Below are 18,722 nucleotides of genomic sequence, written 5' to 3'. Positions count from 1 at the left end.
GTGGAGAAGCTTGTTGTGCTGCTCATGCTATATGTGCTTGGGTAACAAACAGTTCAGTTCCCTTAGTGTAACCATCTTAACCACAAACGCTAGCTTTAAGCAAAACCTAAGTGTTTTTTCTTATTTGTGGCACAAATTCATGATGTAAAAGTGTTCATGTGTGTGCGGGGGGGGGTAAGGGGGAAATGTGAGGAGGGAATGAATGGAGATTCGTATGTTCTACAATTCTAAAAGAAAAAGAGTCTGAACCACCTAGTAGGTGGTATGGCATACGCAGTATGCGGCCATGCAAACAACCCAAGCTCAGGAGTGGCTTCAGGGATACTGATAAAGTTGATTGCTACTCCAATGATGAATCTCATCATGGAGGAGATTCGCTTGGTCTTTTGCTGGAAGATTCAGCGTCCACTTCCCTGCTGAATAAAACAATGTTGTTACAAATATTGAAGTCATTTTCATTCACTCATCTTGGTAAGAGGAGGGAAGTATCCTGCTTGTGACTACTTAGTAGAGAGATTGTACTGTATTCATTACCACTTTCTCATTTATTCTCATCTCAAGCTGATTTTGATACAGAAGTTAAGCAAGGAGGTCTGAATGTTCACTTCAAAAACTGCCATTGGTGACTTGTTCCCTCTGTGTATTGAACTCAAGATGGCTGTCGGGATGGCATTGGGAAGATGGTGGTCTCTGACCTCTAACTGTCAATAGTCAAGTGTGAGCTGCTAAACACACGTGTTCTTCCCCTTCCCTTCCCAGCCCCCTAGAATTTCTTCCTGAAGCAGAGAGAGAACTTACACCTGTGATGTCAGAAATTGTATTTGTTTTAATGAAATATATTGCTCTGACAGAACTATGAATTGTAGTTTTTTAAACTTTATTTTAGGCATGGGGTTTGGGTAAACTTGTCAAACAAGTATTTATGTACTTCTATTTATACACACTTGTAAAACCAGTCTTTCCCTACTGTAGTAAGGTGACATTGACACCTTATTACATAATTATGGTATGGTTCAAGATTATTCTGAACCTTTAGCATAATAATTCCTTAGATGTTTTCTGGTTCAAAGGTTCTTCTGAACCTGATGGCAGTTCAGAATGTGAAAATGTTAATGATTGAACGGCTGCCAGATACTCAAGTCACTTGACAAGTCATGTATTCAGTATCTGTATTTTGAAGATGATTCTGCTCTCATTGAAGCTAGTGGCAAAACTCTGACTTGAGGAAGAGCTGAATGTGTTTAAACTTGTTCATTATCACAAATGGTTTATTCCTTTAAACTTGAAAGACCTGCCCGGTAACTTCCTCTAACCCTAAATCCCATCCTGCGGTTAGAACATGAGTGAAACTAGTGTGCTGAACCACCTGTTTAGGATACTTTAAAGTATCCTAAATTGTGTAATTATGTGCTCATTAATGAGCCTGCATCATCTGCAGAATCTGACACCGAGAACTACCTTGCATAATAAGTAGAGCTGGTCAAAAAAAATTTGTTGGAATGATTGTCTGTCTGACTGAAAATACCCATTTTGCAAAATCAATATTTTTCCTAGGAAAACTTCAGTTTTCCCTTGAGGGGAGAAATCAAAATGATAGTTTACCTGTTGCCCACTTTGAAGGCTCTTGTCAGTTTCTCTTTCTGCCTTCCCCAGCCATCCAGCTGCTGGAGAAGCTGAGCATTGGGCTCTCTGGCTCCACAGCGGTGAGGGGAAGCGGGAGGCTGAGTGTGCTGGAATCTCAGGCAGCCAGGCTGGAAGGCTCATGTCCGTTTCACTGGGAAGCAGGAAAATCCTGTTCAGTCTCCCAAAATAGTGTGTTTTTTTTAAATCCCTTCCCTTGAAATATTTATCCGTTTTGACTTTTCCACTCCAGTTTGGGATTAAAACTTGTTCCAAAACATGATTTTTTTTGTGGGAAGTGATTCCTATTTTACAGACAACTATAATAATAACTAAACAAGTAAAACCTCTGGTGTGAATCTGTGGATTTGTTTGGGTAGCAATTGTGTGTTTACTTTAAGGCCTTTTAGTTTTACATCATTTAGTTTCAATAGTTTCTTTATTTCGTAAACTGGAATTGTAGGGTTTAACCCTTCAACCACAGCCACCCGGAATTCATGAGACTGGCAAGAGGTAAACCGAATTTGGGGCAGCTGAGGCCAGGGCAGCACCATGTCAGAATTTGCAGTTGTAGTAAAGTCATGTAGAGGAAGCCCACCTTTTCCTCTTGCACTGTTCTTCAGCCCACTACCCTTTCCCAGCCATGGCAGCACTAAAGGCCATGCTGCCCTTAGATGTCTGCCCCTGGTGTACTGTCTCTCAGGAGGAGAGTCTCAGCATGCAGCAGGTGATGATACCGTTGAGTCAGTATTAACATAATGCAGGAATTCTATCTTCAGTCTTGGGGCAGGGAAACCAACTGCTTCATATGTGTTCTCCCACGCTTGCCCTGTCCATTTCTTCCCACATGGATACCTTGAGGGGAGAGGGGGAAATAAAGTGTCAGAATGGAAGGATGGGGGAAAAGCTGCTTTGAAACACTTCTCTGCCATAGTTTTCTCCATCAATTTTTTCCTCACCACATTGTGCAGCAGGAATGTAGAGCTATTGAAGCAGATGAGTCTCTTTCACGTATTGAGGTTTTTCATAATCCACTGAGACCTTCAGTCACAGCTCTATTAATGTTAATCAGGCAACTTCTTGAACCTTAAATGTGTGTTCTTCTTGTTTATCAGAGGGACTCTTGTGCTTGGGCTGGGGTTCAAGACAAACCCTGACTTACTTCTGTGCGTTTAAGTCAAATTTCTGGTTGTGTCACTCTAAATAGATGTGTGTAAAAATTTGAAATGTTATGAATATCTAAATATAGCTGTGATCTTTTGTACTAAAATAATTTTGTGATGTTCAAAATGATTTTTTTTAAATGAGGATAAACAGTTTTTGAGAGTAATACAAATACATGGAACACATTAGGGGAAAAACATAACAGACAAGTAACCAATTCTCTATACTTAATATAATGAGTAATCAATAAAAGATGTGATAACATTAACAGTTAAATTATAGTTTTCTTACACTGATGAATTATTTTAAATCTTGAAGTACAATAAGATTGTCTCCATTTGGTTAGTGATTCAAGCAGCTACCAGATTTCCTTGGTTCCTTTAAAAGATTCTGTATATACTGCAGCACCACCTCAAAGAGTTTACAGTCACTTAGGGTACGTCGATTTATCGGGGATCAATATATCGCGTCTCGTTAAGACGAACGCGCTCCCCATCGACTCCGGAACTCCACTAGAGCGAGTGGCGGTAGTGGAGTCAACAGGGGAGCCGCGGCCGTCGATCCCGTGCCATGAGGATCCAAGGTAAATCGATCTAAGATACTTCAACTTCAGCTACGCTATTCACGTAGCTGAAGGTGCGTATCTTAGATCGATTGCCCCCTCCCCCCCCAGCATAGACCAGTCGTTAGAGACAATCCTGGTGAGCCTCATCTTACGCTGGGGTAACGTTCCGCTGTCAGCGCGTAAAGCGAAAATCGCGTATAATCAAAATTACATTGAGTGTAATGGCGGGCAGAATCATCCGCACTACAGGGACAGTATTTAAATTCTTTTTCTTTTTTGTTTTTTTTGTTTTTGCCAACCGCGCAAAGCTGAATTCGCGTATGTTAAATGCGTGTAAGATGAGACTTGCCTGTACACTTCAAGCAAAGTGACAAAGGTAGTAAGTGTTATGTCATGTTAGTTCCATCTCTTTTTAAATTGTCCCAACTGATATGACTATAATTTACTCCTGCTGTATTGTTCATAAGAAAAGAAGTGAGCCTCCAGGATGGATATAAATGAGGAGAGGGTAATGGCTTTGCAGACCAGTTCAAGAAGGGCATTCCAAATTGCAGGGGAGGAGTGGGGAGGAAAAGAAGCAGACAAATGGAGCCTTGAGGTTTGCAAAATTTGCAGAGGAGTAGCACAAAAAAGATTAAGTAAATGAATAAGGAAAAGTGAGTGATGCAGGGCCTTAAAGGATAAAATCAGAGTCCATGATGCAATAGGGAAGGGGAGAGCCACTGGAGACATGAAAAGTCAAGAGGAAGTGGTTTGGCTGTATATTGGTAGTGGGTGAAATGGTTGTCAAGTAAGCGAGAGGCTGCAAGAATCAAGACTGGAAATGATCTGGGCATGAGTGAGAGAACATTCTTGTGGAGGAAGACACAGCAAAACATGGACATGTGTTGAGAATGAGATAAAAGTTGCAGATGATCCCCAAGTTGTGAGATGAAGGATGGTGGTTGACTGACTGGGAAAGGAGGAAGAGTGGGAGAATTTTGTGGGAAAAGATAGAGCTCTGCTTTAATCATGTTAAGCTTTTAATTAATGGTGAAATATCTGGTAGAAGATGTTGGAGAGAAATGGCAACGTGCAGTTGAGCAGACATGGAAAGATCAGTGGTGGGCTGAGATGAATTATCAGCATAGAGATGAGAGCTGAAACCATGGAAGTAGAAAGAATCGCCCATGGCTAAGGTTTAAAGGTCATCCACAGTGGGATAAGGGAAGAGCAGTTACTGCTGGAAGACCAGTCAGATTTAGGAAAACCAAAAAAGCCAAGTGAAGAGTTTCCATGTTATCCAATGCAGTGTATTTTCTGTAACACTTGCACTTTAATATACATAATGAGCATGTGCATTATTTGTATGTAATTTTTTCTAAATTCTAAACACTTAGTTCTGCAGCCTACATCTGATAATAAGAAAATTATCAATCTCAAGGCTCTGGAATCTTATTTTAAACATATGTAATTCAACCTTATAAATTGCCATCTTTCCATCTGGGTTGATTTTATTTGTTTTTTGTCTTTAATTTTTTTTTTTAATTTTTAAAAGGAAACAGACGAGCGATATAACATGGCTGTTATGCAAGTCTGTTGACCTAGAAACTTGTTTTTATAGTACTAATATATATTTTCTTATGTTGTGTGTAGGATATACTTTAAAATTGGTTATGTATCAGCATTTTCCATGGTGTATAGTTTAGTAAAGACAGGTTTTTTTTTTTTTTTTTTTTTAAAAGTCCTCACTTTAAGCGGCCCCAACAGAGCACTGAAGTGTGCACTTTCCTCAGATGAGTAGTCCCATTAAAATCAATGAAGTCCATATTTAAAGTTAAGTATGTGCTTAAACGCTTTGTGGAATGAGGGCCAAACTGTTGTATATTTAGCATATATGTAATGGTTTGAATGTGTTTGAAATTGTACATAATCGATGTTGCCAAACCAACAAAGGCATGGCCTGAGTCCCTGGCTCTTTGTCAATTAATGACAGGCAGCCAAGTAAAGTCCAGTGTTCTGGTATTGCATTACTTCATAGTGGGCACAGTGACATATTTTTCTTTCAATATGCTATTTAGTACATGCAGTCTACTTCCACGGCTTTTGTGTTTTGGTCCTGGAGTCTTCCTACAATGCTGGGTGGATGCATTCTTTTCTTGACATAATAGCAAATACTTCTCTTCCAAATTGACCCATTTATCCTGTCATACAGTCTTCTCCTAACGTTAATTGCTCAATATACGCTGTCTCCCGCACGGAAGAACATAGTTTCATAAACAGCTTCCAGTATTTTGTCTGTGTAATTTTTTCTTTTGAAATACAAATGGTCTGGACTTGAGTTAAATCATAACTCTTATTAGACTATGTTCTGATGAATAGCTCATGATAAAGTAATTGAAGGCAGCAGCAACCACATGTGAATTTTGGCAGTCTTTAGGGGAGATGGGATTTATGTTTTGTCTCCATTTTTAGCATAGTGCAGTCCATCCAGTACAGATGATGAAGAATAAATCAAATGAATGTCTCTTGTGTTTTCTTAATTGTTAGCTGCTTGGAAAATTGAGTCAGGTAAATTTGTAACCTTTTAAATATTACTCAGTCCACAGTTGCTCTATTACCTCTCATTTAACTGCTTTAAATGCATGATGACTCAAACCAGCTGGCTCCGCTGCACATTTTTCATTGTCAAAGTATAGACATTTCCAGCTTACTGGGGTATCCCAACAGGGCTGCATGGCTTTTTCTGTTTGTCTGGCAAAATTGTTCAGATCCTCATGCTCCCAAGATTGAATTACTCAAACTTCATTCATAGAAAAACAAACACTTTGTGTATGGTGAGTCCTCACTTGCCAGCTCATCTAACATTCACTAACTGTAGCTGTTGTCCTCACAGCTCCTCATATTAGACGCACCAATTAGACACTGAATAGATTTGTTTTTTTTTCTAGATGGCACCTCATATGCTGTGAATTTGTCAAGACAACTTAATTAAGAATTTGAGTGAGTGGTCACTTGATGCTGCCAAGAGGTGGTGAAATAAAGTAATTAGCAGACGAATTGTAATTTTAGAACTTTTGCCTATGTTTTCAATGCCAATTTCTAGTATAATTAAATACTGCATTCTTCCATGAAAATATATGTAAAGGTAGATGAAGGCAGAGGATGTTTGTTTTGTTTGTTTTGGATAGATTTTTTTTAATCCAATATGTTAAACCCTTTTGTTTATCAAGAAGAAAGGGAATAGTGGGTTAAATGCATATTATCAAAACATATTATTTTGGATGGGAAGACTTAACACACAACTAAATTTGAGATGGCTCTTTATTATTGTCTAGCTTTGGCCAAGGTAGAACTTGCTCTAATCGCTAATTGGTACTAACACAAAATCTTTGATTGCGGATCCTCAAATTACTTAAGAGCTTTGAATGTTGTTTGTAATGAAAGAACCGTATTGTTTACAAAGGAGCCTACTCTTTTAGCAAGAGAGTGGGGTTGTTGGTGGTGCTGACTACAGAATACACTTCATATTGAAGAGAAAGGAGACGCATCCTGGATAATATAAATTATATGTTGTTAGCTTGAGAGAGAGAACAATAATTAAATAATAAAATATTATTAAACTACTTAAAGTGTGTGTGTGTGTAGAAGAAGTCTTACTTTTTAGACTAGGATCCACATCAATTGCTTTTGCTTTTACTAATGCAGTCAGGTTTTAAATCAACTTGATCTTGAAGTTTCAAAAGGCTTATGATATTTTGGTCGAATACATGGATTAAGGGGAAAGAAATCTATTTTAAAGTAAGAGGGATTTTTGTTCATTTTTTAAAAGGATGCGAAATTAGCAATACTGGTTTGTGAACATATATAAGATTAGCAACCCTGAGGTAAGTAAGGTTCTCATCTGAAGGAAAACAGCCAGTCAGTTGCATGAAGAAGCTTTCTACTGGGTGAATTCAATAACCTCAGTACTCTTGTTATCAGTAGTTGCCATCCAGAGCAAAGGTCACTGAAGCTGGATTTTACCAATTTAATGCTATTTTTAACTATGCATTTTATGTGAAAATGTATTTTGCATCAAAGTCAGGGTGTAGAAACTTGTGTCTGTGATGAACAGAGAATACATTACCCATGTGGAATGCTGTGGATGAGATTAGCTTAGTTGGCAGTGTGGAGGGAGGCAGATGATCACATCTGGAAAAAGGCTGGAGGCAGAGGATATTAGAGTAGATTGGGCAGCTTGTATGGGAAAGAGGGGTTGAGTTTTGGAAACGTCTAATAAAACAATGGTGCCCCATGTTTGAGCTATACCAAAGACATTTGTAAGATGTTACTTTGTCTCACACTGTTGCTAGTTGCTGACTCTAGTGACCGCAATCTCAACAAATGTTAAGAGCTGACTGGTTTATTTAACATTTTATATTGCCCAGAGCTCTGTTGTGCTTGATGAGGTACAAAAACAATCCAAGAATGTTAACATTGAAATATAAGGTTAGAAAAGGTTGAGGGGTAAAAACTAACACTTGTTGGGAGAAGCAGATAGGTGACCTGTGCAGCTAATTGGTCGTGAGGCTGAAGGCAGGAACAGGTGAGGCTGAACCTTGACCTTTTTGGTTCTGAATAATGAAATGTTTAGTTTTACAAGCTTATTGTTCATGAAAGTACTAAAAGAGACTGGCTAGAGATCTCTTCTTATCTCATTAATATTGTCTCATTAAATTGCAGTCTGTGACTTGAAGCCATTATAATTTGAATGTGCTGTGACATCTTGTGTGATCTGTGCGACATGACTTTCTTACAATACAGTTCTGCAACAAAAATAGTTTTCCTCTCTTTTTAATATAGATTGGGGGGTGCTGCAGTCTTAATGTCTTTTCTATGCGTGACAACAGATTATCTCGAATTCCCTCTGAGATTTCACAAGCCACTGAACTGCATGTCCTGGATGTAGCTGGAAACAGGTGAGAGATTTTTATAGTGTCCTGTTGCTGTAATGGTTTTGCTTCATACTCAGTCAAGACATGTAGATTAGATGTCTTAGAATGAAGCAACAAAAAAAGCTTGCACTCCAATTTCACTAGTCCCAATACTTTGAAATTGGCAATATGTTCCTGCCCTCTGGCCAAATGTAGTTCCAAACCCTGCCAATACTGAGCACACGTATGTGTGTCAAAGCTACCTTTGTGACAAATACACATAAAAATACAGGATTTCAATCATGACTTTCAGGTTTTCTTCAGCCAGAAACCGAAAAGTCTCCTAACTTTTTCACTTCATGTACTTCTGACTTTAAATTAAAACAAAGAGATCTTGGCTTCACGTGAAGTCTGGTGAATTGATGCATTAATGCCAGCTGATCCTTCTGAATGGGGAGTTTGACAATCAAGTTAATCATATAAATGTTACTTTTTTATCTGCATAAAAGCTTGGCTTACTGATCTCATGTCATGCAGTGGTGTTTTGGTGGTTCATTTATTTGTTATTTTTATTGTTGCACAAATAAAGGCCCAAAGTAGAGCCTCATTGTGGTCAGCACCACACACACACAAACACACACACACACACACACACACGACATTCCCTGCTCCACATTACATCTAAGCATAATGAGAAACCGCTAAGTAGAACAGACCGGGGTACAAGGTATAAAATGAGATGGTTAGCCAGTTCGTTGAGTCATCTCTCTTTTTACTTGAAATCAAATCATATGCACGTGTGCAACTGGTTCACCGCCTAGTTGGGCAGGTTGATTTATTAAGTCTCTTAGAAACTGGCCTGAAATTTCAGACTTTCCATTTCTTTTTAAATTAGGCTGATACATCTTCCTCTGTCGCTGACTTCCTTAAAGCTGAAGGCTTTGTGGTTGTCTGATAACCAGTCCCAACCTTTGCTGATGTTCCAGACTGACACAGATCCTGAAACAGGAGAGAAAATTTTAACATGTGTGTTACTTCCTCAAATGCCTTCTGAGCCCAGTTGCCAAGGTATGGTATACTTTGAAAAACATTTCCACATACAGCAGAACTGTCATCTTAAAAATCTACTGTCTCGTATCTTTGTCCCACAGCATTGTGCAAAAAGCTTTAGTTTATCATTTTTGTTTAAAAAAAAAAAATCAGTTAATCATTGGTAACAAATAACATTTTAGTTGTTCACCATTAAAGAGCTTCTCTTCTGCCTTTCACTATTCACTGTCTCAAAAGATTTTAACTCTAGTGGGTAAGTTGGTAAGTAAATTGACTTACCTCCCCTCTACATCAGTTATATAAGCATTAATTTATTTAATTAAAATACAAAGTAAGCAAGCATAATAATCTTGTTACCCCTAAAATCCATGAGAGCTCAGTAGTGGAGCCTATGTGTACAAAGTGGATATCTGTTTTTCAAATTTGTGTATGTGGCTATGGAACAGAGTTGGAAGGCTGAAGGTTGAAAAGCTCTGAGTCTTGACTCGAAAGATCAAGGTGAGTTAATAGCAGATGTTGTGTGTGTTTAAAAAAAAAAAAAAAAAAAAGGGGCATTATCATCCCTAGAATATCACCTTCCTATCAAAAAAGGGGCAACAGGCTTTCTCTCAAATGTAAATAATGAGCAGTAACTTTGTATTGCAGTTTTAAAAGAATAGGTGAGGGATTGGTGGGGTCAGTTAAATTACGAACTCTCTTTCGCTTTGTTCCCTCATGTGTAGCTAGTTCCTTAAGGGCTCAGTTGAGTCTTTAGAGTCCTTTGCATTGGTTGCTGGGTTGCCACTTTTGTGATAACCCAATATCTGAAGGTTCAGATATGCCCACAAAGGTACCAGCTGTTTATTGGTACTCAGATACTGTGGTGATTGGGGACACACGAGAAGCTCAGTGTTGTCAGTTCTCACCATTTTATTGTGATTCTCTATATTTGATGTCTGTCTTAAAGGTCAATGCCAAGAGTCAGGTGGACTTCATGAGACTCTATTTAATTTAAAAACAAAAACAAAAAAACCTCAACCCTTTAGTGCCCATAGTTGCAGAGACAAAGATTGAACATGTGAATTCTAAAATGTCAAAAACCAGAAGGCAAATAAAGCACCAAGATCTTATTTGTTTGGCTTAAAAATCATGATTTTTAAAAAATCTCATGTTATGATTTTTGAGAGCCTGGCTGATTTTTGAAAACTTGGGGGTGGCAAGAGTGGAACCTAGACAGGCTGATCAGAGAAGGGGGGGTCACTGATAGGAAACTGGGTGGCAGCCAAGACCACAGTCTTTACATCAACAAAATAAGTGTAGTAGGTCCAGCGTCTCGGCTTACAAGCCGCTGTCTCATCCACTTGTTTAACATGACATCATGTCAGCCAGTGACAGACAGTTGATAAATGCTGTGCTGTTGCCTATTGATTAGCTACAAACCTTTTGGCTCATTTCTTACTCAGCCAGATTGTTAATCCAAAACTGTAGAGTGTATGTGTTTGGTTAAAACTATATATTCCTTTGTGATGAAGGCAGTTCTTCCATTAACAAGCAATCTTTCTCTTCTGTCAAAAATAAAATTGCTTGCCTAAGTGAGTGGTCAGTAGAATTTTTGCATGGGGTAAGTAGGTAATAATTAGGGCTTCTAATTTTCAGTTTTAGCTGATAACACCCCCAGTACAAAAAAAATGAAATTGGTGTTTATTCAATAAACACTGGAAAAATGCCAGAAGTGGTTACTTGTACTTAAGGGCTTGTCTACATGGAATACTAATGCAGACAAGGGTGTGATGTCTAAAATTCACTAACATGTTGCACATTAATTGGCCTGTATCAAGGTGGTAGTGTGCACTAAAGGTTCCCTAGTGCATTTTAGTGTTGTGCTGTTTGAAACAGTGCGAAGTTAAAGTGCATAACATTTACCAAGTAACATTTACCAGGTAACATTACCAAGAGATTACTCCTTACAGTAGGATACATTGTAACAAGAAATGTAATTAGTAATGTATATTCTATACAAAGAGCCCCCAAACCCACCCAATTTTTGGACATCTACATAAAAATTAAAAATTACTAAAAACAAACCCTGCAAAATGAAATTAATTAAACCCCAGCGTCCTCGTAATATATGTTAACATGTTCTTTCCTGAGAAGGTTCAGCTTTGTTTGTTTCCATTATAACAGATAACCTGCCCCGATGCGGTGCATTTGAGAGCTTGGTAAATGAAATGTCAGATGAAACCTGGAATGAGCGTGCAGTAAACAGAATCAGTTCAATCCGCTTTTTAGAAGATGAAAAAGATGAAGAGGATAACGAAATGGTACGTTTCTCAAACATACGCTATTACACATGTAGTAACTAAAATGCAAAAGAGTAAAAAGTGTTTGAACTGTCTACATCTTACCTTAAACATTCCAAGTTTTAAACAGTAGTAGCGGATTTTCTGTGTTTATAGCAGAGCTGTTAAATATTGGTTTTATAGTGGTTTAAAAAGGCTTTTTAAATTTGGTATTGTTTATCTGCTTAAATCAAATACAACTTTCAGTTCTGCTAAAACAAGACTCTCTTACTGTGAAAATTTTAGTCTGTTTTTTCTTTATTTCTTTAGGATGGTTCCTTCCAGTTTTCCAAAAGCAGGATAGGAGTAGGGTCTTCTTCTGCTCTGTGGAAGGTGTAAGCCTTGGACCCTATGTCCTTTAGGCAGTAATTTTAAGTTATTACATTCTGACATGGGTCCACATTGAGTTTTCTACCCCCCCCCATCATGTTTGTCTTTCCCCCACTTTCATTACCCCTCCTTCATCTCATGACCATATGTATTGATACCAACATAGTGTCCATAATCAGATGGCATGTGGCACATTGGTGCATGCTGTTTCCCACCCAAATGAAGAAGGGCTTTTGGGAGCATCTGTCACTGTACTTATGAGACCTCCATTAAATGGTCATTTCATACTCCCTGGAAATCAAAAATTTGAGGTGGTCTTTGAAATAAAGCCTTCTTCTGTAATGGCTTTGCTTCACTAACAGCAGCTACATGTAAATATTGAGACTTTTAGAGCCAGATTTTCCGCAGACCTCTCAATGTCCCCCAAAACTTGCTGATTGTACCAATTTTGCATGCAGATTTTCAGAGGCATGCTGAAGTTTTAGCCTTCAGCTTAAGTTGAAGTGAGCCTCGAAACACAAATCCTGAAAATCCCCATGTTTGGAGATTTTTTAAAATCTGTACTCTAACTCAAGAACATCTTAGATATAACACTCCAGATGTGCTAGTACTATGGCTTTATTCTGAAGAGTGACTTTGAAACAGACAGTATTTTTTGCATATCCGATATGCTCATTTTACAAGTATACAGATGTGTTTTTCCTTACTACCAGCCCTGTACACTGAACTAGGGATCTGACAAGCTAGGGTCCATCCTTCTCAGAACCTGGAGTAAAGGGTTTAGCAGATCAGATTAGTCCTTCTGACATCTGTGCCAACTGTGATTGCCTCCTATTGGTTTCCACAGGTGTAGCTGATGGAAATTTAGTAAGCAACTTTTGGGAATGCACAAGGGGGAATATAATCTAGTTTACCTTCCTTCAGTTGTGTCATTTGTACAGGGCTAACTGGAGTAAAAAGTAGTAAAACTAAATTTGGTCATTGAAGGCAGCATGTGACTGGGGCAGCACACAGCAGAACTGCATTTTGAATAAGGTGTCACTTTTCATAATTGAACCACATAAAGTTGTGAAATAAGAATCTTTAAACTCTTAAAACTTCCACCTCTTATTATTGATCCACTTGTAATGAACTGGGAATAGCAAGTACTTTGAAACAATATTAAAAATTCAAGTGCAGGACATTACTTGGGGATTTAGAGACTGCCCTGAAGCAGTCCACTTTTGATATTGGGGGGAAAAAAATCATTTTGTGATCTAGTCAAGTGTTTTATTCAGCTAGTCATTAATTTCCAATGTATGCCCCTTATAGTTCACTAGTGCTACTTTAATAATGTAAATAGTACACAAAACACTTCCTTTAAAAATTACATATATATGCACCTGCACACACATTCATGCTGTTATATTTAGTGCGGTATAGATTTTTTAAAAAGAAAATTAAAAGCTAATTCACTGGTTATCCAAATTATGGAAGTAAGTTATCTTTCTATTTAGCTTTTGTCAACTTTCCTTGCACATATGCCAACATAAGGCATATCCTTCTCTAGCAGATAGTACAGAATTACCGAAAATAAACTATTGGAATGTTCCCTCTCTTTCCCTCCAAGTTCCTAGTGTCTATTTGGCAAAACATAATCTAATCCATGTCTTGGTGATGGAAGGAGAGTAGAACATCACACAAACATTTACTTGGCAATATAGAGAGACACCACAGAGAGGTGCTGTGGGATTTTTCAAAAGCATCTGTTTGGTTTGGTTAATGGAATTAATTCCTAAATCACTTAGGCAGTTTTGAAAATCCCATATAGTTCTTTCATGGACACTCCCCTCCCTCCCCCCCCCCCCCACACACACAATTGGGAACTGTTTTTCAACTTCTGTTGATGTAGATTTTCAAATTAACAGGTCATGTTAGGGAAATTCTGTGCCCAGAGTCTGTTCTCCCCACACCCTCAAAAGAAGACCTCTTTCACTGACTACATCAACAAGCAGCTATGAAATTAACATTATGATTTTTTAAAATCATGTTATAGCTAATATTTGGTATTAAATGCTAAAACCTTGAAAGTGTGTGTGTTTCAAAAAGACAAAAGCAAAACCGTTTACTCCACTGTTTGTTTTTAGAAAACACTTCTAAGGCGAGCCACTCCACATCCTGGAGAGTTAAAGAACATGAAAAAGACAGTGGAGAATTTACGGAATGATATGAATGCTGCTAAAGGACTGGATTCAAACAAAAACGAGGTCAATAATGCCATTGACAGAGTGACCACTTCCGTGTAGAGTTTCATCTCCAGGTTTTACCTCCTGTGTCTTCCCCTGCTGTTGAAATGTTCCTGTCGTCTTCTGGGATGTCATTCAGCCCCCTTTGTTTTTAACCAGAACCTGATTCATCATCTCCTTGTATGTGGAAGGTGCTGATCACTGGAAGAAAGTGCCTTATCTCAGCCAGGCATTGAACCAATACTCTCCAAATCAATATTGTACTTCTAATAGTTTAGTTTGTTTTTAATAAATAGAGTACACTACTGTATAGGTAGTGCCATATTTTTGTCTTACATGTGGGGAAATATGATTTTTCCTAAGTGCTGGGGTATCTTCTTCCCAGTTGCTAGATATGCTGGTGAGAAATATAGTTTTATGTGGAAAATGGATACATTTTTACTCTTTGGCAGCTCAGATGGTGTAAATTTTAAAATTTTGTATAGGAGTTTCATAACAAAATGGTGTATTTCATTTTTAAAAAGAAATTTATCTTAATCGGTACATATTTTAGTATTTGTGGAAGAGAACGTGAGTTTCATGGACAGTTGTATTCATTTGTTTGTACTGCCCACTTGTGCCTTAATGTGTGTTATATGTCAGACTAGTCTTAAAAGAAAACAGAATCCTTGGGCAGAGCAAGATTAAAACAATGGTGCCTGTTTGGAAGTGTTCATTTCAAGCAGTAATTAACTTTTGGGGTATTTTACAAAAAAGGAAAACTGATGTTTATATCACAGGATTCAAATTTGTGAAGCACAACTGTTTATTTTATTGTATGCTGAGTTGAGATTAATGATCAGACTGCTACTGTTTATTACACAATGCACTCACACTTTAACTTAATCATAAGGAAACCTCTTGTTTTGGATGCAATAATGGATTGCAGTCAATAGAAACTCATGCTCCCACTTTTAAAGTTGAATGTGCCATTTGTAAAATAAACAGAACAAAATGCACACTAGACTTTCAGAAGCACAGTATGGAACTAGTTTTATGTATGACACAAGAAGAGTGATATTCTTTTAAAGTGCTTTGCAGGTTTTATATCTATATATAAAACCCCAATAAAATAAAAATATGAAAGCTTCAGTAGCTTTTTATTGTATCATTAAAATTGCTATGATAAATATTAGAATTGACTTTATCTGTACATTTTATTTGTGCTACATCTTAAATTAGTGAACACTGGCTTTATTAAGTTAAGTAAACTCTGTTAAACTGAATGTAATACTGTGGAAAAGTACCAGTTTTAACATACTTTGGAGAAAGTAGTCTCTCAAATGCAGTGCAAGTACAACACGAACAGGTGCATTGTAAGGTTTCTCACATTGTCACTGTTAATGTTCCTGGACTGTGGCATACAGATGAGACCAATTGTCTCCATATATATTAAATTCTTGGAATTTCTGCTGAGACTTGAAACAATGTTGTCAGTTTTGATTGTATCTATATTGTGTGTCTGTGTCCACTAGGAACTGGGCCAAGACTGCTAACTTATTCCATGTAGACAACTGAATAGCCTTTAGGTTCAGAACAAAGGTTTAATATACCTAATGGGTTCAGGTGCAAGTCGATAACTGAAATGAACAGACTCAAATTGGATCAAAATAAATGTGTTACTTCAAGTAAGTCCCTCAGCACATAATCATTTGGAACTAAATCTTCTTGTAAACATTTGAATGTTTGAAAGGAAGACTTGAGAAACTTACAGCAAGGAAATTTTGTCCAGTTTATATTGTTAGGAAGAATATTTTGAAGGCCAAAGAAACTGGCAATTTTCCTCTAGCAGGCACAGAAAGGGGAGCGGGGGTGGCAGGCAGAAACAATAATAGAATTTCTTCAAGTAGATGCAGCTGTGTATTCTACTCTAGGTATGTGCACATCCAGTGGACTGGCGCCAGAGAACTTTGCCCAGCAGTACCTGTAGGGGAGGTGCTCACAACCCTATTCCTTCCCCTAGCCATACAAGGGCAGTACTGCCCTGACCCCCTCAGTCCCTGCTTTCAGTGGCTACAGTTGGAACTCTGTGTAGTGTTTTTCACCTTGTACTTTTGGTCTCTTTCTGATAATTTTTTTTCTTGTATATAGTAGTTAGTAGTACGTTAGGTTAAGTTTAGTATGGTATTAGAGTAGTTGGCTGTCCTGTGTGATGCCCTCAACAGGGTTCCAGCATTGTCCATTGTGTCTGGGGGGGGGACCATCCCCAACAGTGATTCTCACACAAGGTGCTTGTGTCTCGGTGAAAGACGTTTGCAGATGGAGCACAACTCTTTAGTCATTCAGAGAGGACTTAGGTGGTAAGACACTTGCAGCTGAAGCAACACCTGCTGCAGCAGGCCATGAGGATGAGGGCCCTCGTGTGATTGGCAGTCGCCTTCAAGTGATGTCACTCGGCACTTTGGCTTGGCCATTTCCCTAAAGAGGAAGGGGTCGTATTCCCTCTTTTGGTACAACGAGGAAGAGGTGACATAAAACAAATAAGGACCACTCAGGCAGACTCCACCTCATTTTCTAAGAGAAGTGCTGACTGGCACCATACTCTGTCAGGCACATGGGATGGAGCAGTCCATCCAACTGCTCCCCGATACCACTCCAAGATAGGGCAAGAGCCTGTACCATCAACTCTGGTTCTGGCCATGAGGTGTCTGAGACATTGTCACCAGCGCTGACTGTCTCCACTCTGATGACATACCAGGCAGCATCAGACCTGTTTTGCCTCTCAGTCCTGGACACACCACTGGTTTAGGAGTTCTCTGGTGCCCTGGCTTATACCGTCTCATCCTATGTTGTGCCATTGTCACCTTCTGGTTGCATCACAGAGCTGCTGGCTTCGTCAGCACCACAGCTCGCACCGCCCAGGCCTCGGACAGGAGAGTAGAGGGTGATGCAGGGCCCGGCACTGAAGGGCCTATTGATGCTGGTGCATCCTTTGGCACCATTGTTGTGTTGGCAGCAGATCCTTTTGAGTTCAGTACTGCCCTTAGCCTTTCCCAGAATCAGATGGGAACGTGTTTCATTTGATACCACTGGTGCCAATCTCCCCATTCCTCTTCAGCACCGATGCTGCCCCATATCGGGCATCAGAGTCTGACCATTGTTTGCTCCATTGGGGTGGGCTCCCTCATTGTCCCCAGAGTATCTCCAAGACTTCTCCGGATCAACAGATAGGCACCAGAGATAAGCTTTGGCTCACCATTGGTACTGAGATTTGGCATCTGTCCCACAGTCAGGGCATGGGCTTTTGGCCTGGTGCCTATTGGCCATCAATGGCTTATCTGTATGCCCAGTGGCCTTCTTGGAGTCTTTGGGACGCTGCTTGGTCTATGAGGTCCTACTCCTTGACTTGCTCCAGAATGAGATCACTGATGGTGGCTCCTGCTCCCAAACCATGTCAGCTGCAAGCGACAGCTGAGCCCTTTCACCCTGGACTTCTGGGGCTCTTCCCACTGGATCCTGTGGTGCAAGAATAGGATCCATCGTTTGTGCACAAACCACCTCCTCATCCTACCTGGACAACTCTACTGTGCCAGAATTTTCCTCTTCCTTTGTGCCAGAGGACTTTAAGTCATATTGGGACCTCCAGAGGTGTATGGCTAATACCTTGGGTATCCAGGAGGATTCCTGCAGGAGAAAGAAGAACAGGAGTACTTGTGGCACCTTAGAGACTAACAAATTTATTAGAGCATAAGCTTTCGTGGACTACAGCCCACTTCTTCGGATCCGAAGTAGTCCACGAAAGCTTATGCTCTAATAAATTTGTTAGTCTCTAAAGTGCCACAAGTACTCCTGTTCTTTTTGCGGATACAGACTAACACGGCTCCTACTCTGAAACCTGCAGGAGAATTACTCATAAGCTGCTGAATATTCTCCAATCATCAGCTCCAGGGAGAGTAAACTTGGAGTCTGCAAAGGCCTTTGGAATTATCCAGCTTCATTGCCTCCTATACTGAAGCATTTGGAGACGCGGTACTTTTTTCCCATGAAGGGTTTTGAGGGTTTCTACTCCCACCTGGCCCCTAACTCTCTGGTGGTAACTGCAGCAAATGGCAGGGCACCACAGGGAAGGTATAAGTCCATGCCTAAGGATGAAGAAACCAAAAGTATGGACTTGATGGAGAGGAAGATTTATCCCTTCTGTTCCCTTCAAATGCACATCAGACTAGCAGCCATTGCGCTCTAAATATGATTTTGTCAATTGGGCGGCCATGTCTAAGTTCATGGGCAAGTTGCCAGAACCTTCCACAGAAGAGTTTAATGTCTTAGCCAGAATTATGGCATTGGCTGTGACCATGAGGAGGACCTCATGGCTGCAGAATTTGGTCATTGCACCCGGTGTTCAGCAGACCGTTGGGGGTTTACTATTTGATGCCTGGGTTTTGTTTTTAGAGAAAACTGACAAAATCTTACACTCTTGAAAAGACTCCCAAGCTACTTTGTTCTTTAGGAGCGTATACTCCAGCCATGGAGAGATGCTGCTGTTGCTGACTCCAATAATGGCAATACCACCTGCAGA

The 18,722-nt window shown here is 39.4% G+C and overlaps 1 protein-coding gene across 1 annotated transcript in view; it reads left to right on the top strand.

Annotated features, from left to right (window-relative positions):
- The window catches only part of LRRC1 (leucine rich repeat containing 1), a 103,905-nt gene extending 88,067 nt beyond the window's left edge, over window positions 1-15,838 (top strand). The window contains exons 11-14 of the mRNA XM_054024422.1: window positions 8,174-8,289; window positions 9,140-9,312; window positions 11,458-11,594; window positions 14,069-15,838. Of these exons, the coding sequence (XP_053880397.1) occupies window positions 8,174-8,289; window positions 9,140-9,312; window positions 11,458-11,594; window positions 14,069-14,227 (585 nt within the window). The 3' untranslated portion in view covers window positions 14,228-15,838. The remainder of the gene's footprint in view (window positions 1-8,173; window positions 8,290-9,139; window positions 9,313-11,457; window positions 11,595-14,068) is intronic.
- Window positions 15,839-18,722: the final 2,884 nt, after the last annotated feature.

The sequence above is a fragment of the Malaclemys terrapin genome, chromosome 3, assembly GCF_027887155.1.
Source record: "Malaclemys terrapin pileata isolate rMalTer1 chromosome 3, rMalTer1.hap1, whole genome shotgun sequence".
Taxonomy (NCBI): Eukaryota; Metazoa; Chordata; order Testudines; family Emydidae; genus Malaclemys; species Malaclemys terrapin.
This window is presented reverse-complemented; position numbering and strand designations above follow the sequence as displayed.